General features: G+C 40.0%; 1 protein-coding gene across 1 annotated transcript; it reads left to right on the top strand.

The window, feature by feature from the left end:
* The first annotated feature begins 258 nt into the window (after window positions 1-258).
* On the top strand, window positions 259-23,470 carry Olfml1 (olfactomedin like 1). Its single transcript, XM_047517268.1, has 3 exons — window positions 259-760; window positions 4,731-5,019; window positions 20,760-23,470. Exons 1-3 carry the CDS (start codon window positions 635-637, stop codon window positions 21,545-21,547), a joined length of 1,203 nt encoding a protein of 400 aa, XP_047373224.1. The 5' UTR covers window positions 259-634; the 3' UTR covers window positions 21,548-23,470.
* The last annotated feature ends 678 nt before the right edge of the window (window positions 23,471-24,148 follow it).

Below are 24,148 nucleotides of genomic sequence, written 5' to 3'. Positions count from 1 at the left end.
GTGGTCGTTCTGTGATCGTTTTTCCTTGCTGTGCCTTTAAGAGCTGCAGGAATGTGAAGTAAGTTTGGAAGAGAGGTGGGTCTCCCAACAAAACTTCTGGGAAAAGGATCCTGGGAATGTATGCCAGAAACTCAACTGAGATTCCAACTCCAGAAGTCGGGGGTGGTTTGTGTTGGGTCAGGCCTCTGATTGGACTACAGAGTCTATTAGGGAGGAGGAAAGCAAAAGTAAAAAGGAAACAGCTGGGGGAGGGGAGCAGGGGAAAGGCCTCCTCACCCCCCATACACACATCGTAGGCCTGAAAGCAGTGCGCAGCCATTTGTCTGGGGAGGGTCTGTGCATGCCAAGGGTGAGGGCAGCAGATGCTAAACCCAGGAAGCTCTCTGCACCAAGTGAGCCTGCAAGGACTCCAGGGACTGACTTGCCAACAGCTGGACTTGATCACCAGCTCACAAACTGAGATCATGCATTGGGTGGAATAATAAGCGGACTTTGCTCTCCGGCTGTGCAAAACATTGTTTTTCAAAGCTTTCCTCCACCGCAGCTGGTAGACAACAGGAGACCACCACCTGGACCCTTGAGTCTTCTCTAAGAACCACTTTAAGATTCCACTCTCAGCGGAGTTTGCAGGACCATGGTGGCCCTTTGGGGAGCTTCTGCTCTGCTGGTTCTGTTCCTTGCAGCATTTCTGCCCCCACCACAGTATGCCCAGGATCCAGCCATGGTGCATTATATCTACCAGCGCTTTCAAGTCTTAGAGGTAGGTGCACAGGGAACATGCCTCCTGGAAGTCACCTCGCTCTACTATCTATTGGAATGTATGTTTTCCAGATAGGAAGTGATAAATCCATTGCTAAAATGACACTGACAAATGTGTATAGCCTAGCAGTTTAGGGCACCAATTCTAGAGTCCATTCTGCTGCATTCCCAGACCTTGAATGTGATATCACTCTGTTCTCTGATCTGGCAGTTTTTCTCATCTATAAAATGGAAATAATAATATAAATTACCTTTTAAGGTTATTCTGAAGATTTAACAAAAAGATTCCAGCCCTGAGGAGTTGGGGATGGTTTGTGTTGGGTCATTAACCCATACTTAGAACATTGCCTAGCATGTTAGGTAAATGTCCAAAATGTTGGATATTTAGAATTTAATAATTAATTTTTTAAAATATAAAAATTAGATTTTGGTCAGCTTTTTCTTCATGTTTTACTATATCAGGATGATAACAGATTTTAGTTTTTTGTCTTTTTGTGATAAACCAGTAGGCCCCTATAAAAAGTCACAAGAATGTACTGACAGTCTGTCTTAGTCATTTTTTTTAATTGTCAAACAGGACTTGGATTAATAAATAAGCAGATATCAGCTATGTTAGAAAACATTTAGGTATCACTTCATTAAAATGTACAAAACCCAACATTTTTGTAAATCAGACAGGTTCTCATGAACAAATGTAATCCTCTGCCCTGGTCTTTACCACACCCCAGCATCCATATCCGCTATTTTATACTTCAAGTTTTGCTTTTGTAATTTAAATAAATGGTGTATTATTTATCTTTCAAATACATTCTGGTCTCCAACATTTATTTTCTGTATTTTTCTGAAAAACCTTCAAGTCCAAATGATTTGATCATCTAGCTACAGTCAGTAAAATGACTCAAGGCATCCAGAATGCATTTCTTAACTTTGTCCAGTCACCAGGCGAGGCCTGAAGACTGTGGGTGAAATGTTCCAGGTCAGTGGCCTCTTGTTGCTGCTTCACTTGTTCCCTCCCCACAAACCTCACTACTTAAAAATGCCAGAGTTATGTTCAGCCTTTAGCACCAACTTGCCCCGGGATTAGAGCTACTAATAACCTGCAAGCTGTCCTTCAATACTTTAAGAGATTGTGTGCAGACGAAGGTATAATGTACAGATGGATACTTTCATAGCTCTGAATGTGGATTTTAGAAACAAGGATGTGACTTGTACAATCTTCCCACCTGGTCCTGACCTGGAGGTGAAGCCAAGTCCCAGGTGGCAGGCACTGTTGGTCAATACAGACACTTAACAGCCAAGTAATACAGATCCCACCATGAGAGGGACATCTCAGAGGGATAAGAAAAAAGAGGATATTGATTTAGGGAATTGCTTTCAAACCCTCCTGTCTCTCCTTCCTGTCTCTTTGTCTCTGTCTCCATTTCTTTACCTTCAAAATGAAGTGTCTTACATATTGATGTTTAGAGTATACATTTTTACATTTGTGAAGAGATTTTCGTTAAACTGTGCCAAATGAATTTTAAGTACACATACTCTTTGGCCAAATATTTGTTGAATACTACTCTATGGTAGGCCCAGCGTCAGGTGTTAGGGATGGAGCTTACTTCTGGAACTTTATCCTAAGAAAATCAGTTAAGCACATGAAAATGTAAACATGGGTTTTTCTTCTCAGCATTGTTTGACAAAGAATGGAAAGCTACATAAATATCCACTTAAGAAAGAATAAATTTAAAAAAATTTTAATGGGGGATTTTCATAGCAAGACTCAGTGACTCTCATATGTAATTCCAGTGACAAAGATAGCCGAGGCAGGAGGATCTCAGGTTTGAGATCAATCTCAGCAACTTAGCAAGACCCTGTCTCAAAATAATAATAATAAAAAAGGTTGGGGATGAAGCTCACTGGTAAAGCGGGGTGGGGTGAGAGTTTCATGAAAATAAAAGGGAGACCAGTAGCATAGAGGATAGGGATCAGGGGGAGGAGGAACAGAGGGAAAGCAGGACCAATGAAATTGACCAGATTGTGGGCACATGTGAATATATCACAAAGAATTCCATTATTTGGAATAATTATAATGCACCAATAAGGAAAAAAATGCTTTGACAAAAGGAATACAATTAAAGTATATAGAAAGGTATTAAGGGAAAAACAAGATTATCTCCTTCATTGTATTTTCTCTACTCAAAGGTAAAATTATTAACAGTTTCTTGAGTATTTTTGAAAAAGAAGGCAGGTATACATACAAAAATTCAGGCATCATATTTATGAGAATGCAGAATTTTATTTTCCAAGTATAAGTAATTTTGATTTTGTTTTCAAATGATTCCTTATACATACTGATATTTGAGTATGATATGTTTTTGAAGATTGGTGCTGCTTAAAGTATATGGGGAAAAGTTTTTGTCTTGGCTTTCTGTGGAGATTTTGGGGAAAAAATTATAAAAGTAAAGACGTTATGCTATTTAAAAAAAGAAAGAGAGAGACAGAGTATGACAGTTGGGTGTGGTGGTGCATGCCTGTAATCCCAGTGACTTGGGAGGCTGAGGCAGGAAGCTCACCAGTTAGAGACCAACCTTGGCAACTTAGCAAGACCCTGTCTCAAAATAACAAATTAAAAGGACTGAGGATGTAGCTTAGTGGTAAAGCACCCTGGGTTCAATCCCTGGTACCAATAAATAAATTAACAAATAAATATTACAGAATAAATAATGGGATACCAATCAATGAAATGGTATATCTCATTGATTAGGTTATAGGTGGATAAAGAAAATGTATATACACCAATGGAATAATACAATTTTTCCTTCAAAGGAGGTCATTTGCAACACCATAAATGAACTTGGAGGACATTATGCCAAGTGACATAAGCCAACAACAGAAAGAAAACCCTGAATGAGTTCATTGATATGAGGAATCTAAAAAAAGCTGAACTCATTGAAACAGAGTAGAGTGGTGGTCATAAGAGGCTGAGGGGCAGGAGCCATTGGGAGATCTTGGTCAAAGGATGCAAAATTTCAATTAGAAGGAACAGGTTTAAGAGATCTATCCTACACCATGGTGACTATAGTTAAAAACTATATTGCATACCTGAAAATCACCAAGTGAGCAGGATTTAAAAAAAAATATTTTTACATGTAGATGGGCACAATACCTTCATCTTATTTATTTTTATGTAATGCTGAGGATTGAACCCAGTGCCTTACATGTGCTAGGCAAGTGCTCTACCACTGAGCTACACCCTCAGCCCTAGATGAGCAGGTTTTTAATGTTCTCATCACAAAAAAAGAATGTGGGGTTAATGCATATATTAATTGGTCTTATTTAGCCCTTTCACAATGTATACATGTATTAAAACATCATTGTAATACCATAAACACATAGAACTTTTATTTTTTAATTTAAAAAGGCATAAAAGTATTTGGTACAGATATATATTAATTGATATTAAAATGTTAAGCAAGTTAAAAATGTTACAAAACATACACAAAGTCATTGCACTCATAAATATGAGTACAATTGTGCACACCTATAATACCATCTATTCAAGAAGCTGAGGCAGGAGGATCATAAGTTTGAGGCTGGCCTGAAAAATTTAGTAAGATCCTGTCTCAAAATAAAAAATCTTTTTTAAAAGGACTGGGATATGGCTCAGTGGTAGAGAACTTGCCTAGCATGTGCAAGGCCCTGAGTTCAATCCCTTGTATCACACACACACACACACACACACAAACACACACAAATTATACACACAAACACACAACATAAATATGAGTATCACCAAAAACATAAGATCTTTTAAAATTGATATATTAATTATCAATAATACCTTTGAATTTAGGATTATGGGTGATATTTCTTCCTCAGCTTTTTGTATTTTTCTAATAATCCTTTTCTATGAATGATAGCTATTTTTATTACTTGGGTAATTTGAATAACTAGCAGTAATTTGGTAATTTATTTTCTGACTGAAGCAAGGGCTGGAAAAATGTACCCAAGCAACAAGGGCATATATTCAAGACTTCCGAGAATTCTCAAAAAACATATCGGTTATGCTGGGAAGATGTCAGACCTACACCAGTGAGTATAAGAGTGCAGTGAATAACCTGGCACTCAGAGTGGAACGTGCTCAGCGGGAGATTGACTACCTGGAATACCTTCGAGAAGCTGACATATGTGTAGAATCAGAGGACAAGTCACTGGCAGAAAAGTTACTTCAAGAAGCTGAAGAGGTGAAAAAGATCCAAACTCTGCTGAATGCAAGTAAGAACTGAATCTTTTACTACCCTTCCTAGGAACTATCATACTCAGAAAGGTGCAGACCTGGTATAGTTAGGGAGTGTGATCAAGTAATACACAAGAAGTAGATGTGTACATCTACTGGCAGAGCAATCTGTGCAGGGAACAGGTGTCCAAAGGAAAAATACCTTCTGGGGACGTAGCTTTTCCTTTCACAGGGAGTTTCTAAATTCCCCATGGAAGGTCAGGGCTGCAGTGTCAGAGGTTAACCTAGGAGTTTGCTTCCTGATAGACCTTGGTTTGGTGGTGGCATGTGGTCCCAGATCTTTCCAGGGAGAGTGGCAGGTTAGTGGATACTACATCCAGTGTCCTGGAAATAGGGAGCAGCTGTCAACATGCCAAACTGACACTCTGAAACTGGAAATGCAACAGCCAACCATCAGGGCTGGAAATTGCAGTGGGTTATTACTATGCCTGCTGTCTGGGATGTGATATCCAGGGAATTTGCCTCCAATTTTGTGATCCATCAAAACCACTTAGAGACCATTAAGAATAATGTCTAGTAGCTCAAACTATTATCAAAAATATCATGTAATAAACACACAAATTAGGAGAAAAAGTTTCTGTGCATGAGTCCATTTCATTGTAACAACAAGGGAGACAAGTCTCCTACCTCAGAGTCTGTATTTGGAAATAGGAAAACTTTATTTACATTGTTAATTATGCCTACCCCCAGTTCAAGAAACTCCATCAGGAAATAAGACAGAAGCTGAGTGCCATCTCTGGTCCTAAAGGTTTCACATATCTTCTCACTGTAGTCTTTTATAAGAACTCCACAGGTTGTTGTAAGAAGAAGGGTCTTCCTAAATGAAGTGACACTTGATCTGAGTTTTGAAAGAATTCAGAGAATATTGATCAGAGGGCACTTCAAGTGAGGACAGGACATATAAAGGCATGGACAAGGGTATGTGGCACCTCGATATGCAGATCTGTAAATAGGGCTGAGTGAAAGCTGGGTGGGGCAGGTGAGTGTAGGAAAACTAAGTTGAGGAGCTCAGGAGGACCCAGATGATGAAAGACCTTGCACACTATGCTGAGGAAGTTGAACTTTACTGGAGGAACTATAGAGAACTATTGAATTATTCTAAGAGGGGCATGATATGAAGGAAGATGGCAAGACCAGAGAGATGAGAACTGTCAGGGGAATACTATGGTGATTTGGGCAACTAACAGGGTTGGCATTAGGACAGAGAAGAGCAGGTGGAATTGAGAGCCATTGAGAGTTGAATTCCACTTAGTTTCATAACTTGTAATTGAAAGTAAAGAACAAATGATAGGGATGAGTCCAGGATGCTTCCTGGAGTTTGGGTTTAGGTCATTGAATGGTATGAAATATACTGGGCTAGAAAACCCAAAAGGAGTTTGGAAGCACTTATTATTCAACTATCTTTTCACTTATGTCTTAGTCCATTTTCATCTGGTATAACTGAGTGCCAAAGACTAAATAATTTTTAAGGAATAGAGGTTTATTTAGTTCATGGTTCTAGAGGCTGGAAAGTTCAAGAGGATGATGTTGGGCAACTACTTGGTGTCTGGCAAGGGCCATCTTGTTGCATTGTAACATGATAAAAGGCACCAAATAATGTGACAGAACAAGTGTGCTAGCTTTTTTCTTCTTATAAAGTCACTAATGCAATCATGGAGGATCTCCTCTCATGATCTCTCTAATCCTAATTACATCCCAAAGGACCTGCTTCCAAATACTATTAACATAGGACTTTGAGGATTAAGTTTTCAACACATGAACTTTTGAGAGAGACAGTCAAACCATAGTGACTTAGAACTCTGAAATTATAGTTCATTTATTTGCTCACTGCTTATTTTCCAATTCTCCAGCTATAATGTTCATTCTTTGAGAGCTTGGACACTGTTTTTCGTCCAATATTGTCTCCAGTATCTAGAACAGTATCTATGTTCAAATAAATAATTGTCAGGGAGTAACTAAGTGAACAGAAAAAAGAATGAATGAAGGGTAGTCAACACAGGCAGAAGGATCAGTTAGGCTTTGATTAAAAAAAAAAAGAACATTTTAACCCTGAGTCAGAATAAAAAGAAGAGGGTGCTTTATCTATAATAAGAAGCAGTTGATCAAATTGGTCAAGTCAGTGATCCCTTTTGACCCTGCCATTGCCCTGATATGAACCATCTTCTGAGAGAGAGCAGGGAGGAGATAAGGATGGAGCACAGGAAGGGAAGGAGGAAAGGACAAAGAGAGGTCATCCAAGGATGAACAGAAGCTGCTTAGAAAGCTGGTGTGTGTGTGTGTGTTTCTCAGCAGTAGAGTGCTTGCTTAGCATGCTAGAGGCCATGAGTCTGACTTGCCAGTACCATTAAAAAAAAAAAAAAAAAAAAAAAAAAGGTGATGAGATAGATTAGGTGCCCATGTGGCCCAAGTCTGAAGGGTGGTGCTGAACCAGATTCCTGAGCGGCTCCTATTCCCTGGACACCTCAGTTCCTCAGGCTTTGAGGTTACCCTTTTCCACTTCCAGCTGGAGCTCAGCAGTGGTCCTGACACTGGACTTGATGCTTTTTAAATTCTCACTCCATCCCTCACACATTGGAGCTCAGGTATTTTCTCTCCCAACTCTCTGGTAAATGAAAACTTCTTTCTCAGCCTCTCGGAGACTGTTGCTTCTGTGTCTGTTGGCTCTGGAACTCTGGTTTGAGGATGTGTCTGTTTAAGACTCAGCCAGCATTTCTTGCCCTCCTCTATTGGATGAGACGGACTGCACGGCAGGGACCCAGGAGTGAGAGGGACTCGTCTGCATCCTGTGCTAGCTTCCATATGACTTCTCTTGCCTCTACAATCCATCTGCTATGGGTAGACCTCCCCACAACACAACGTGGATCGTATCACTCCAATGTGTAGGTTTTTTTTTTTTTTTTTTAGTTGTTTCACCACTAATTATCAATAACAAAAAAATCCTTTCTATTCTCTGAGCCTTTTATATAATGGCCCAAGCTGATCTCAGCTGCTGCTTCTGTATGTGTGTGTAACATACTCATACGTGTGTGTTCACACACACACACACACACACACACACACAAAGCATTTAGCATCCTCAATTTGTGTGTATTTGATTCCTCAACCCAAGCCATGAGCATGTTGACATCTTCCTTTCTGTATTCACAGAGTCTAGGACAGAGCCTCACATGGAGGAGGACACAGGAATTGTTTCTAGAAGATATATTGATGGTGGAGGCCAAGCAGAGATTGGTCTAGAGAAAGGCAAAGAATTACAACCTGTGATTAGTGCTCCTCTGAGCTATTATTTTCAAAGTTTCTCTGTCCAAGTTTAGACTTCAGAATGCCAATTTATTCCCCCACTCTGTGTTGTTCTGTGTTTTATGTACTGGGCCTCCTCTGCTTGTTTTTTCTCCTTTGCCAGTTTTGTTAGTAACTACGCTGGTATCCATCTTCTAATATTGTACAACACATTACCATAGATTCAGCAGCTTAAAACCATACGGACTTTTTATCGCAGTTTCCAGGAGTCAGGAGTCCAGGCACAGCTTAACTGAGTCTGCTGCCTGTAGTTACAGGACTGAGGCTTCTGGTTTACAGACTCTTCCCTCTCCATAGGTTGTTTACAGCATGTCTGTTGCTCCTTCAAGGCCAAAAAAGAGACGGCTTTCCTTCAGGAAGTACACAGTGCCTCTTTTAAGAGTTTTTATCTGTTTGTGGCAGGACTTCTCTTTGGTTTTTTTGTTTGTTTGTTTTTGTTTTGTTGTTGTTTGGTACCAGGGATTGAATCCAGGGATGCTTAACTACTGAGCCACATCCCCAGCCCTTTTTATTTTTTATTTTGAGATAGGGTCTCAACCAATTTGCTGAAACTAGCTTTGAACTTAAAATCCTTCTGCCTCAGTCTCTTGTGCCATCATCTTTGTTTATTGATTAATTCAAAATCAAATAATTTGGAGCCTTATTTCTATCTGTAAAATCCCATCACCTTTGTTCTATAATGTAACACAATCACAGAGTACTGTCCTCTCACATGCCCCAAGAGGGGATTATTAGGTCATGCACTGGTTGTGGTGGGGATCTTGGGGGCTATTTAGCATTCTCCTACCACAGTGCCTCAAATACCTGAATTCACCTTCTTCCTGGAAGATTCTAACTTTCTTATCTTCTACCCTTGGCTTATCAGAACTGTGCTAGTTATAGAACTTGTATTAAAATCCTAGACTCAAAACAGCTTCCTTGCATAGACAAACATCTGGGGGTGTGGGCAGGGAAGGTTTCCCAGAAGCCAGATCACAGGGTTTCATTCACATATACTTGCTGGGTTAGAACATTTCTTAGAAAAACCTCTAGGGAGTGGATGAGGCAGCTTCTTTGGAAAATTCAATCTTTTTATCTTAAGAGACTTCCAGGAAATTCTAATACATATTAGTCTAAGTGGTTCTCACTTCTGCTAAGACTATTTCTATGACAACTATTAAGGGCCAGATATTGGGGATATTAAACAAGAGAAGATGGCGCTATAATGAGGCCATTCCCTATACAGCTATTAAGACTTCAGAATTTATCTTGAGATGATCCCCCAAATGATGTCCACAAGAGAACCTTAATCCCCTGGGATTTTTAGGGTTAAATAAAATTATTAGAATCTTAAATTTCTCCTTCTCTCCTCCTCTCCCTCCCTCCATCCCCACCTATTTCACACACATACTTAATTTAGAATGCAAGTGAGTGAATGTTACTTGAACGTAATCTAACTTATATTTTAAAAACATTCCAAGTCCTTAGTACAAAAATTGTTACTGCTAAAATAAGATTTTATATTGTACTTGAGCCAATTTATGGCAAGGCACTGTGGCCTCAGACAGATAGGCTGAGAATTATCCAACTAAAGTCTTTGGAAGATTCCACAGGCTGCATTCTTGACTAGATAAAGGTATTATTAACCTCTTTGTAACTTGTAAATAGCTTTTGAAGAAAACAAGAAAGTTTTTTAAAAAGCCATTATAGTGAATTTTATTTTACTTTCTATTTTAGTCCAGTTCCTTTTATTGCAAAGGGTGCACACAAGTCACTTCAAGTACCCCTCACCCTGCTGGATTAAATAACTCCCATCTTTTGTTAGATCATGTTTCAAAGAAGAAACTCTATTGCTGCATATCTAAATACCTCTGGGATCCATGCAGGTAGATAAATTGTTCATGCCCCATATTTGAATTCTGTTTAAGAAAAAAAAAAGAAAATAAAAAACAAATAGTCCTCTAGAAGTCAAATAAAACATTTTCTGTGAGCTAGCTTGCAAAGTCAGTTAGTTTGTGGAACAAAACATTTAAAGAAGTATACGTAATTTGCAATAGATATATTTACCACAAAGGAGGGGACTAAAGGTATACAAGCAGGTGTAAGTACAGAAGAGCACTAAGGTGCTCATGTGTGCGTTGTACATAGAAGTTGCTGCATTCACAAGGCCAGCAACACTGGCAGTGTGTGTACAGTTCAGCTTATCCCGGGCATCCCCCTGGAGAGCTCATGCCCATGGATCCGGAAAGGACTATATACATAACATTTCTTTTGTTTATCCATCTGGAAGCCCTATTATCTATAAGGATAACTCTAGAAATTAATGAAAGATACCATATCACATCAGCTGGTAACATTCAACTTCAGATAGTATGAACATCCATTCATTCTCTCTCACTCATTTGTTCATTGATTCAACAAATGTCTAACTGAATTTTAGATATATGCTGGCATTGTGCCAGGCATTAGAGATGGAATGTTGGAGAGGATAACATCCTTTTCCTCAAAAAACTTGCAGCCAAGTGGAGAAGCCACCTACACAAACCACAATAACAGCCCAGAGTGATAACTGCTCTGATGGAGGGATATACAGCATGTCACAGAAGCGCAGGGAGAGACATTAAATAGATAGGGTCAGGGTTGCCATGGAGATGGGGTACTGTAGAATCTGGAAAGTAATCCTCAGACTGAATTCCAATCATGGAAAAGATCTAATAAAATGGAGTATAGAGTTAAGAGCATTTTAAACAAATGAACAGCGTATGGCAGCACAAAGGTACATAGGGTTCAGTGTGTTTATGCAGCAAGTTGTTCAATAGAGCTCAGGTAGAGGAGAATGTTGTGCAGAGGAGACGAAAGAGCCAGAGAAGGGCTGAGTTCCTTTGTGCTAAACTAGCTCACACTTGTAAAGTATGGGGAATGAGAATAATAGCAGCCAATATTTGTTGAGTGCTTATTACATACCGGGTGATCTTTAAGCATTTTATGTATCTTATTGATTATTATTATGTAATGCTGACAACAACTGTATAAGATAGGTATCATTATTTGCCATTTTATAGACAAGGAAACTAAGACACTAAGAGGATAAGTAATTTGTCTGAAATGCACAGCTAAGAGATGGCAGAGCTGAGATTCAGACCAAGGTGGGCTCCTACACATGCCAGCCTCACCCATCGTGCGGTTCTGCTGAACAGCAGGAGGGTGTCAGGGTCAGATGGAGGTTTTAGAAATTCATTCTGGTCAAAGGGTACTGAATGAACTGGCAGTAGGGAAGGTTGAGGGGACACAGGAGGGAAAGTCATCTCCAGGGCTGCCACAGAGGTATGGAAAGTGGAAACCCTCTGTTCTGAGGTAGATGCCTGATCTTATTATTTGTGGCAGTATGAAGACCATGTCAGTTCTTTTGGTTTCAATTTGAGGATGATTCCTTCTCATAAAAAGACTGATTTAAATCACTCTTTAAAGCCCTGCCCCAAAAGGATCAATTTTCTTCCCCTACCCTTATTTTTAGTTCCCTGCCTTTTCTTCATTGACTTTTATTAAACAATGAAATTCTTCTGCTTCCCCCATCCCATTCACTCCCTCTGGTTCTCATCTGACTAGCCACCCTATCCAATAGATTCTTCTGAATATCTTATAAATGTGTTCTTTTCACCTGCATTGATATCTGATCAGTTCCAGTCTTTTTTTTTTTTTTTTTTTTTTGGGGGGGGGTGAGTACCAGGGATTGAACTCAGGGGCACTCGACCACTGAGCCACATCCCCAGCCCTCTTTTGTATTTTACTTAGAGACAGGGTCTCACTGAGTCACTTAGTGCCTCACTTTTGCTGAGGCTGACTTTTCTTGATCCTCTTGTCTTAGTCTCCCCAGTTGCTGGTATTACAGGTGTGTGCCACCGCATATTCAGTCTTGATTACTGTGAGAGGTTCCTCACTGACTTTCTTGCCTCCCATCTGTCCCTGTTTTCTGTGCTTCCTCCTCTGTGGCCACCAGGGTTATCTTGCTAGTCAACACCTCATGACCTTAGTCCCTTTGATGGAAATCACTACCTACAAGGTCAAGCAAACTCCATAAAACATATCAAGTAAGACTTTACAACCTGAAATCAGTTTATATTTCTTTAAATAATTTATTTATAACAGGAGTATCTGATAATTAAATAAAACTGTGAATACTGTATTCACTGTATTTATTGTATTTATTTTATTATAAAAGTAGGTAAGAAGCCAACAAGCAAACACAACAACTTTAAAATTTCTCAGCTTCAGCTGTACTACTCCTTCTTATCCCTGATGCTCTATGCTATTTGACCTGCTAGCCTGAAAACATAAATATACTACATACATGTCTCAAATATTCATGCTGTTTCCCAGGACTATCACAGTGCCTGGAACAGGGTAGGAGATCCATGTGTTCTAATCCAAAGTAGTTTGTTAGAGAATGGAGGCAACTATTGGCCTGGGATTCAACAAAGCTCTTTTATCTGCCATCTTGTCTAATGTTCATGAAAACTGTATTAGACAACCCGGACTTTCAGATGTAGAAGCTGCAGCCCAGAAAGTTTCACACAGCCCATCTCCCTGACCCTGCATTCCTGCTACATCCAGGAGTACATACTGCCCTGGACAAGCTAGCTACACCTCTGCATCTCTGCATCCTTGTCTGTTCACTAGTCTTCATTTCTACCCACCCCATGTAAGTTGTCTGTTGCTACAATGATGTCACATAACAAACCACTTCAAAACTTGGTTAAAACAGCAGCCATTAATTATTTCCCATAGGTTCATAGGGGTGGCTGGGGCAGTTCTGTTAACCTGGGCCAGGCGTGGCTTGCTTGTGTATTTGCAACCACAGCACATTGCCTGGGGATGGCTGGTTGGGGAGAGGCTCATCTGGGATGACTTGTTTCTCCTCCATTTGATCTCTGATCCTCCAGGAGGCTGACCTGAGCTCATTCTTATGATGGAGGCAGATGTCTGAGAGAGAGGACAGAAGCACCCAAGGCTCTTAGGTAACTTAGCCTGGCCATTTTTACTATATTCATTTGGCTAAAGCAAATTCCAACCCCAGCTCCAGAGCCCATCCTTCTACTATAACTTCTAATTGCATCCACATCAGGCTTTGGTTTCAAGGATTATGGAAACAGGTAGCAATCAAGAATAGTTTTTAATATACAAATGTCTGTGTGAAAATAGGGAACCAGGCATGTGTGTGATTGGTGGTTTTGAGAAAAAACACAAGAACCTATGAGCAGGTTACTGCAAAGTGCAAGTTCAGGCAAACAGGCCCTAGACCATCACATTTTGAGAAAGATGGAGAGGACAGGATGAAGTGAGATTTAGTTCATAGAAAGAATCCTCTGGAAAATATCAAAATGACCCTGTTTTCTTGCCAGGAAAAAAGGAGAAATTGAGAACATTTCCATATTTTTTTAAATTGGTAGGAATCATTTAAAACAATAACAACAAAACATTATGCAAAAAAACAAAAAGCAGCTCAGTCTTTAAATGAGAAATAGATGAAAACAAGAAGTTCATAATTATAACCTTGGAATCCTTAGAGATGTTGCAACAGTCAGATAATTGATGCAAAGTTCATGCTATTTGATCAGAAATCCCCCAGAGGACTGGCCATTTCCATGTTTTATTTCACATGAGTATTGACCGGTTTGGATGTTCTGGGAAAGCAGTTCTCCAATTTTCAGTCTCAGGAACTTCTTACAGTCTTAATAGTTTTTCAGGACTCCACTGAGGTTTTGTTGAGGTTGGTTATAAATATTGATATTTGCTACATTTGTAATTAAAATAGAGAAATTATACTATGTACCAGATACTATTCCAGGACAGAACATGCAGTAGTGAATAAGATGGATAAGACAAAGCCTTGGATCTCACGGAGCTTACATTCTATTGAGGGGAGTCAAACAATGAATATGTCAACAGATAAGTGTATAGTGTCAGAAAGAATATAATAGGCACTATAGAAAAAAAAAAAGAATTATAGTAAGTAGGTTATAGGAAGCTGGTCCAAGGGAGGCATTGGAAGAGTTGTCCATGCTGGGCTCCAGCTGTCAGGACCCCCTGGTGGAAGCAGGCCAGACCCACACTCAAGGACTATACACATCCTCGCAGCTTTCAGACATTCCCCTGATGTACTCAGATTGATGGTATTGGCAACCCATAGCCATACAAATGAAGGGGCTTAGATTAAGTCTGTTATCTTTCTCATAATCTGTTGTTAATCACCAATAAAGCTGACAGAACTTGGTATTGGATACCTTGGAATATTTGGAATTTTGTAACCTAGAAAATTTGGGACCTAGAAAACCTATAATATGGATTTACTGAAACCAAGACCAACATATAGAACATGTTTATTATACACCAGACTGTTTCAGCCCTACCCTGAATTCATAACTCTCCAGTAATGCCAAATCATACTATGGCTCACTGAGTACATTTCACACAAGACCTCCTGTTTCTCTGAAGCATGCAGACAATGAAATAGCACCTGCTGATCTATTTGATTTAAAAATTCATATAGTACAAGCTGAAATAGCAAATTTGAACAGACAAATACTATATTATTTGAACCTACCTTGAGTATAGTGTGTTAGCAGTAAGAGTTTGAATAGCAGGGGTGATTTATATTGTGCCCTAGACCAGGCACTAAACAACTCCTGTCTAAAGTGCTTGCAAGGAAACAAAATGAATACACAATTCTAATTCAGCAATGGGACCTGTCCTGGAAGAGGGCTACATAGAAAACTTTGGGCACTTAAGGAGCAGCTAACTGCTCTGCAAGAGTCAGAGAATTTTGTTTTGAAAGATGAGTAGATGTGTCCCAATTTAGCAAAAGTAAACTAAGGAAAAGTATGGGCAAAGTCTAAAACTTGTGGAGGGCCAGAGCAGGTTTGGTGTCTAGAGACCAATCCAGTTTGGTAGGGAAATGAGAAGAGAAAAAGTAAGAACTAAGGACCTTGTGTGCTATGCTGAGATATCTGAAATGTGTTCTATGGAGAAAAAAGCAAATGGCCCAAATCTCTAGAATAATTAAGTCCGCACAATTTATAATAGCATGAAATTTTATAATTGACCACTAGTCTGACACTGGGATCTTTATCATCCCAGTGCCTAATATTCTTCCTATCACTTGATAAGTACTGAGAATGTCCATGAATAGAGTTTAGGTAGTTGAAAAAGTCAAGTTTATAACAGAATTTCAAAAGGTAGTACAAATGATCATCATTTTAGAGGAATTCTTTCTCTTCCTTCTCCTCCTCCTCCTCCTCCTCCAACTCCTGTTTCTTCTATGAATTCATCACTCTTTCCATGAAAACCTGTTTTTCCTTCTCTGTTGCTGCCTCAGCATCCTGTTATCTGGCTCTCTCAATCTAATCAGTTAAGGAAGACCTAACCTCTCTCTTTCTGTTTCTTGAATCCATGCCAATATTTCCATGTCCCTCGCTATCTGGATATCTCTTATCTGGAATAAACTTACAAACTCTTAGCCTGGTTTCCTTGTATCTATCCCCCTGTACCCATCCCCCAAATTATTGTCAGCCAGACCATTATTTCTAATACTCAGGCTGAGTCTCTCTTTTAAAGAGGGATGAGAATCTCCAGGTCTGGAGACTATTATTATAAAAAAAAGGGGGAAATATTTTAAAAGATTCAAATAAGTGATATTTGCGTATGAATTCATTGTGAAGCCTTGGGCCAAATTTGACTCTAATTGCTTGTCTGCGATTCTGCCTAAAGGGAGAAACGGATTTTCTTTCTCTGGTTAGCAGGTGAAACCTTGAATGCCATTGTCTCTGTTAAATAATTTGCATCTTGACTGGACTCAAAGATTTTAAATTTATTATTTCCAATCCTTCCTCAACTTTTTCCTTCTGATAATTAGCTCCTCTCAAGATAAGCACAGCAGGAAATTTTAACTTACTCTTTTACTGAAACACTGAAAATGTACTCTCCTTACATTTTAAAAGAAGAATTACTTATAATATTTATAGAAGATCACCACTGAAGAAAATAAAGAGAGCATTTAGCCTAAAACCTTTCATGGTAGACCCAAGACTGGATTGATAAAGGGACATTTAGGGGATACAGTGCTCTGGACTCAGGTCTCTGACTCCTGGTCCTGGCTTCCATCTACAAAGGAAGATGCAGGAAAAGCAGAGGGAGGACATGGGAGTTCTTTTTCTTTTTCCCTAGAACTGCATTTCCCTGATCAAAACCATATATCAGCGCTGTCTTGTTATTTCTCCAAGGGTTTTGCATTAAATGAAAGGAGGCATAGAAGGAAAAGGAAGAGAGTGTGTGTTTGTTTCTTCTGTATTTTAAGTGAATGTTTTCTTTGGGTGAGACATTCATGTGCCTTATTCTTAGACACAGTCCTTCCATTGCTGGGCTGTAAGCCTGCTGGCCTTCTTCCCAGATAGGAGGATGGGTAGGCTGGGGGCCACCTAGTCAAGACAGATATCCTGACATCCTCAGAAGTCATTGGCCTCACACCAGGACACACCAGGACTTGCCACTCTCCTTCTCTTCCCACCACACACATACATACTCACCAACATGCCCCTGAGGCTGGATGTAGGCACCCTGGCTCCTGCCTCTCAGCTCAGACTGAGCTCAGAGGACCCCTTCCCCATAGCTGAGTGACATTTCCAAGTAACTTATACAAGCCTTAATTTTTCTTCATTTGGAAAATTGAGATTAAAATATCTACCACTGAAATTCATAAGAATTACATAATTGATATAAAGAGCCCAGAACATTACCAAATATATTTTATATATTTGTCAGACATTTATTAACTTCTCCAGCCCTTGTACTCATTCCTTAATAAGGAATAGCTTTTAGGCTTCTCTAATAATCCATGGACCCCCACATTCCCCATAAAAATCCTTACAGACTTACAGCCTCATTCATTCATCCTCTGTGATCAGCATAGGATTTGGGAAGAGCAGAGGCTTCCCATTAGACAAGCTGAGCTTGTGGAACTGGAAAAGGTCTCCTGGGCTCAAGCAGGGAAGTGGTCCTTAAACAGCACAGCTCATTTCCTCTTTCACAAAAATTCTATAGCAACTAGTAGTTAAGTGTACTAGAGAGTCTGTCTGCTAGCTGCTCCTGCAATGCATAAGGTTCCTATGTGCCTTCCCAGGGCTCTGGCTTCCTATAGGCCAGGCCACCTAGGACAGTGTTGACCTAGAGGCTACAGGAAAGCATCCCTCAGGTTAGTGAAGCCTGTAAGCAAGGGGACATGGTGACTGCTGATGGCTGAGAGATTTCTGCAGTTTACTCCCAAGACTTGTCCTGCCATAGTGTGGGCCAGGCAAGTCTCTGTATCTCTTGGAGTAGCCAGTAGTGACATGACCATGGAAAGGATTGACTGGGACTCAGTTCTTCCCAGCTAAGCTTGCTCCCCACCCCTATGCCTACCATGTGTTCCCTTCACAAGAACCTTAGGTCAGGCATTTTTAAATGAAATAATGGATTTGAAAGTATCTTAAAAGCTTTGAAGTACTTAGCAAATGATTATTTACTTAAGAGGGGCCTGTGGTCAGAACTCAGGATATGCAGTGCTATTTAGATCCTAGGAAAAATATCTGCTTAAATGAAACTATTTTCTGTATTAATTCATTAGACATTTACAGAACCTTCAAACACTGAGTTAGTTATTAGGGCACGATACTAAACATGAAGACAAAGGCCTTGTTCTTGTGGAGTCTAGTTGGGGAAATGGACAATGAGTTTATAAATAAAACAGATAAAATAATTATTAGTGTAATAAATGATCTCAAAGAAATAACAAAGGTGCTCTAAGAGATAATTTTAGGGTGGACATATTTAGAATGGTCACAAGCCTCTTAAGGAACTGATATTAAAAGAGATTTATCTAGAAGGGAGTCCAGTAGAATAGAGGAAGGGAATTGAGAGGGAGGGAGAAGGGGAGGGCATGGGGAAATACTGGGGAGTGAAATCTATAGGGCACTAATTAAAATACTGATACTACTAATAATAGAAGGGAGATCAGCAGACAAGAGGATCAGGGGGAGGGAGGAGGGGAAGGTACAGGGAAATAAGAATGATCAAATATGTATATGTATGAATATGGCATAATGAATCCCACTATTATACATAATTATAATGCACCAAGAAAAATTGTGTTCCATGAAAAAATGAATAAAAGATATTTATCAATCCCCAGCACTTCAAATAAACAAGGAGTGAGAAATGGAAGGGTAAGATACTGTTGGAAAGGTGGGATATTACAGTTGGGATATTACAGTTCTAATATACAACAGTTCTGGAGGTTGAGGGATTCAAAACATACCTATTGTAGGGGTGTGCTAAAGTAGTTTAAAAGGAAGTTTCCATGGAGTTGGAGAAGTACTCCATGCATAGGGCATAATGTCCTGGAGAATAGTCAGTGATTAGGTTAAGAGGACTTGACAGGATGAAACACAAAGTATGAGATACAAAGAAGATGCCAGACGTGGTGACCCAAACCTGAAAATCTCAGTAACTCAGGAAGCTGAGGCAGGAGGATCACAAGTTCAAGGATAGCCTCAGCAACTTAGAGAGGCCCTGTCTCTAATTGCCCTTGAGTTTAACCCTTAGTAAGAAACACTCACAAGAAAGGAAAAAAAAAAAAAAAAAAAAAGAGAAGAAAAGAATACAAAGAAGGAAGAGTTTATGCATGAAGGTGGAAGAATAATAGTCTGAAATGGCAGTAAAGAGCTAGAAAATTATAAACCCTTCTTTTTACTTGATCTTCTTCCTCCTAGTTTAGACCCTTTATCATCCTATTTGTACTACAGAAATAACCTCCTAATTGGTCTCCCTGATTTTGTCTCTTTCTCATGAGTCTATCATACATAGGCTGCCTAACCTCAGGACAACCTTGACAGTCTTTTCCTTCCCAAAATCCTCAGTAGTTCCATTCCTGCCTATAGAATAAAACCCAAATTCCTTAGCTTCATCTTCAAGGTTCCAGGCAATAGAGCTGGCTCCAATCTACTCATTGGTATTTACATCTAGTTGAGGCAGTATCAGGTATTTAGGTTGTAATGGTTTAAACTTATTAGGTATTACTTTACCTACTCTCTCCATCCCCCCACACCTTTCTCAGTGCTAAGGATTGAACCAAGGACTTCACACATGCTTGACAAGCACTCTATCACTGAATTATATCCCCAGTCCACTTCCTAATCTTGGAGGACTTTCCTGAAAGTGGTTTTGTTAACTCTCTGGAATGTTTATGTATTTTCCACTTCTCTACAGTGTTCTATTCCATTCATCCTTCAAGAGCCAACTCAAATGCAGATTCTTCCCTGCCTCAAATGTTATCTCCCTTATGTTCTTTTGCAAAAAAAAACCAAAACAAAAACAAAAGAATAACAAAATAATCCAAACAAAAAAACTTTGAGTCCTGTGTTCTAGCTAATCATGTACATAATAAGAAAGAACCATGCCTAATTTATTTTTGCATCCCTACCTCACCTCACCTCATAACACCTAGCCCAGTATCATACTTTTTGTAGATTTTCAAAGTCTACTGACTAAATACATTCATAAATTCACAAATGAATGAATTGAATTCTTACAATAATGTTAAGATTTTTTCAGAATTCTAGAATCTTTCATTAGAAGATATCTCCTCGTGGTTTAGGATATATATATATATATATACATATAATAGATTTACTTTATTATTTATGTGCTGCTGAGGATCGAACCCAGTGCCTCACACATGCAAAGCAAGCGCTCTACCACTGATCCACAACCCCAGCCCTCAATATATATATTTTTAATCCTCAATTCTTAGCACTCTTTTGGGAAACTTGTAAGCTAAGTACACAGTAGATATCCAGTAAAATCTTCGTAAATAGAATGGAATTATGTGTCTTCACACCTATGTCAGTCTCACTGTGCCAATTTTATGTGCTCTTGAAGTGATCAGGGTCTCTGACACTGCATGTGGCTGCTTATATCCTGAAGTGAATAAAATGCTAACTCTTGAAAATAGACAGCAACTTTCTTACCAAAGACCCATTCTTCATCTTGTCTTTGATTCATTGAATCATATCATAACTTGTGATTGATCTATGTATAATAATTTTATTTTGGACAGTATGGGGAAAACTGTGAAAATAAGGAGATGAAAGAATGAGCTGGGCTTATTGCTGGGATTTAAATGACCTTTATCTGAAAAACATGAAATGCATATCAGTGTTCCATCTTTGCCCTAGGATTTTCTGAGGGGAACTCTTCTTTTAAGGACCATAATTTCATAGGAGAATTGAGAATATTCCCTATCACTATTAGAACCGAAAAAAAGGGAACAGGATATTCCAGGGACGGTAAGTCTTCCAGAAAGTAGACATCTCATGTTAAATAATCTCTCCTTTTTCTTCTGTTTGGCCAGGCTGTGACAACATGCTGATGGGTATAAAGTCTCTAAAAATAGTGAAGAAGACTATTGACACAGATGGCTCTTGGATGAAAGATGCTGGCAGTGACTCTCCAAAAGTATATTTCTTAATTGGATCCAGAAACAACACTGTTTGGGAATTTGCAAACATGCGGGCATTCATGGAGGATAGCACCAAACCCGCTCCCAAGAAGCTAAACCTACCACTTTCCTGGCAGGGATCAGGCCAGGTGATCTACAGAGGTTTTCTATTTTTTCACAACCAAGGGACTTCAAATGAGATAATCAAATATAATCTGCAGAAGAGGACTGTGGAAGATCGAATGCTGCTCCCAGGAGGGGCGGGCCGGGCACTGGTCTACCAGCACTCCCCTTTCACTTACATTGACCTGGCTGTGGATGAGCATGGGCTTTGGGCCATTCACTCAGGGCCAGGCATCCAAGGCCATTTGGTACTCACAAAAATTGAGCCTGGCACACTGGGAGTGGAGCACTCGTGGGATACTCCCTGCAGAAGCCAGGATGCTGAAGCCTCTTTCCTTGTGTGTGGGGTTCTTTATGTAGTCTACAGTTCTGGTGGCCAGGGCCCTCATCGCATCACCTGCGTTTATGATCCACTGGACACTATCAGGGAGGAGAATCTGCCCAACTTGTTCTTCCCCAGGCGGCCAAGAAGTCATTCCATGATCCATTACAACCCCAGAGATAAACAGCTTTATGCTTGGAATGAAGGAAACCAGATCATTTACAAACTCCAGACAAAGAGAAAGCTGCCTCTGTAGTAACATGATGCAGGTGGGAGGGAGGGAGAGTAACATGGCTTTGGCAGCTACTCTCTGGGACCCTGAGACTACAACCCCTTTGCAATGTAGTATCCCTCTGGTCACAAACAGGAGCAGATTATAGAAATGGTGATACATATGCACCTTTTCCCAGGTGGCACTGCATTAGGAATCTTCTAAGAGCTTAGATGAGGTCCATCATTGGAGAATTTTCAACAAAGTCCTTTACTCATCCAAAAGTCCTGGCCCTCATGACCTCCTATATTCTGATCATGCTGACTTCTAGCTTTTTCTTTTTTGCTCTCCAGCATTTGCTCTAACTCTACCTTTCTCCCTTAACAGTTAGAATCACATGTCCCACAGATACTCAGTCTCCTCTTCCGCCTTTCTCAAATGCCCATAAATATTTTTTCATTTTTCTTTGCCCAACTAAAGTACTATTTCTTATCGATGTTTAATCTTTATTTCCCCTAGCCTTGTCCTTCTACCAAGTGAGGTAGATTATTATAATAGAGTAAAAACATTAACATTTGAATACCACTTTTTAGTTACAAAGTATTTGCATGTTTTTTTAAATTCTCTTGTGAGATATGTACAAGTTTTTATGATTGCCATTCTAGACATAAGAAAGGGTCTATGTGAGCTATTCAAAGTAGCACAGCCACAAGATGAAAGAGCCAGAAACTGCTAAAAATCTCATAGTCTTTCCATTGCTCAAGGAAGCATCAAATATTTATTTTTGTTCACCCAGCCACTTATAATCAATGTGTTCCTAGTTCAGTCAAAAAGTAATAATTCTCCCTCTTTAGTCACTTTTCATGTCTGCACAAGACCTTCCTATAGGTATTTCAAAAGCTACTTCCTCCAAAAAACCAGCTTAAGGGTGAGGACCCCACCTCTATCCCCATCTTGCCTTACTGTCATTTGCTTCTCTCTTTTTGCTTTAAATGCAATAAAAGTGAAACTAAGCAAATAACCTCATCAGGTTATATTTACCTACATACCCTCAGCATAAAAGCTTTTAGGGAGTGTTGCCTGTGTTGAGTTTACTATGAACAATCCCCAACACACAGAGGATCTTGGTAAATATTCTGGAATCTGGATAGAAGCCAGGTAACAGGCAAGCAAACTATCTGCCACAGCCGGCATGCCGTGTGGCGCAGAGGGCAGCATGCCTCTTGGGAGGGGCTTCAAAGTGTTTCCCATGCATATGTCTAATTCAGCTGAGTTTGGGTCACAAGTGAAGGCTGTGGTGCCAGTTTGTGTCATGTGCTGAGGCTCCTGTTTTTCCAGGTTGGTCACATGAGAGGACTTGCTTTGTGTGCTTGCAGCTGTTCCCTGGTCTTTGCCAAGTCCAGGCCGCGACCAGGGGCAGTGAAAAGAGGTTTTTTTCCCCTGTAGGATTTGAGTAGATCTGTAGCAGAACAGAAGGACCCAACCTCTGGATACAGTGTAATTACCCACAGTTCTAAAAGAACTGTGTACAGAGAGCCCAAATCCATTGTGAAATGAGGCAGGTATGAATAAATAAATGTGGTGTTATCACCACTCCATGGGCCTGGGGCCATTACCTACCTATGGGTAAGTAACATTACCTATCTCACAGATATAATGCCTTGCATTGGAGAATGGAGTGGAATTATCAACAGGAGGGAGTCCTTGCATGAAAACAGACCTAGAAACATCTTCCTGGGTTTCTCTCAGGTGAACTTTTCATCTCTGAGGTTTCTTGTTGGATTTATGTGAGAACGGATATCCTGGTGACCTACACCAATGATTATTAAACTTTGTTGCCTGTAAGAATCACTTGGGGAGCTTTAAGATTCTTAATATCCAGGCCACACCCCTAGCCCATTAAATCAGATCATCTAGGGGTGGGATACAGGCATCATTATTTTTTAAGCCCCTTCCCTGCAAGGTGGTTCTGAAGTGCAAGTTAGCCAGCCAGTTACTCATGACATTTCTAAAAGAGATTATTGGGCTGGGAGTGTGGCATAGAGATAGACTGCTTGCCCTGTGAGTATGAGGTTCTGGGTTCCACCCAGAACAAAAAAAAAAAAAGAAAAAGAAAAAAAAAAGTAATTGTATAGTTCTAAGAACAGGCTAGCATTTTCTGGGGCCTGGGGTAGGGGCAGTGGGTTCCCTGGGGCAATATATGTGGGGTTTGGAAACACCCATGAACTTGAGTGAACTGTGGCAGGCACCATTTATCAAAGTCTCTGCTGCTATTTTAAGGAAGTAAAATAGAACTGAAATGTGTCTTGCTGTAACACAACTCTTGTGGGCCCCAGCCTTCCTCTGCTGGCTTTGCCCTTGGTCTGCTGCTGGCTAGGTTCCTGCAGTGACCACACGTCTCCTATTTGCCAGTGTGGCTTATGGTCTATTCACGTGTACAAGTCTCTGGGCACACTGTTAATATCAGACCACAAGGGTAAATTTGGTTTGAAAAAAGATGTGTCCCATGGAGTCTGCCAACTCTCCAGCCTGTAAAGAACTGAAGGCCAGGGCTGTAAGTGACTCCTGCCAAAGCTGGGGACTATGCCAGAGTTCCTGGTGTCGCTGCCATCTGAGGCTCACGGGGGATTGTAATCGGCTGAATTG

This window comes from Sciurus carolinensis, chromosome 11 (genome assembly GCF_902686445.1).
Source record: "Sciurus carolinensis chromosome 11, mSciCar1.2, whole genome shotgun sequence".
Classification (NCBI taxonomy): Eukaryota; Metazoa; Chordata; class Mammalia; order Rodentia; family Sciuridae; genus Sciurus; species Sciurus carolinensis.
The sequence above is the reverse complement of the archived record's forward strand: the minus strand, read 5'-3'. Positions and strand labels throughout refer to the sequence as shown.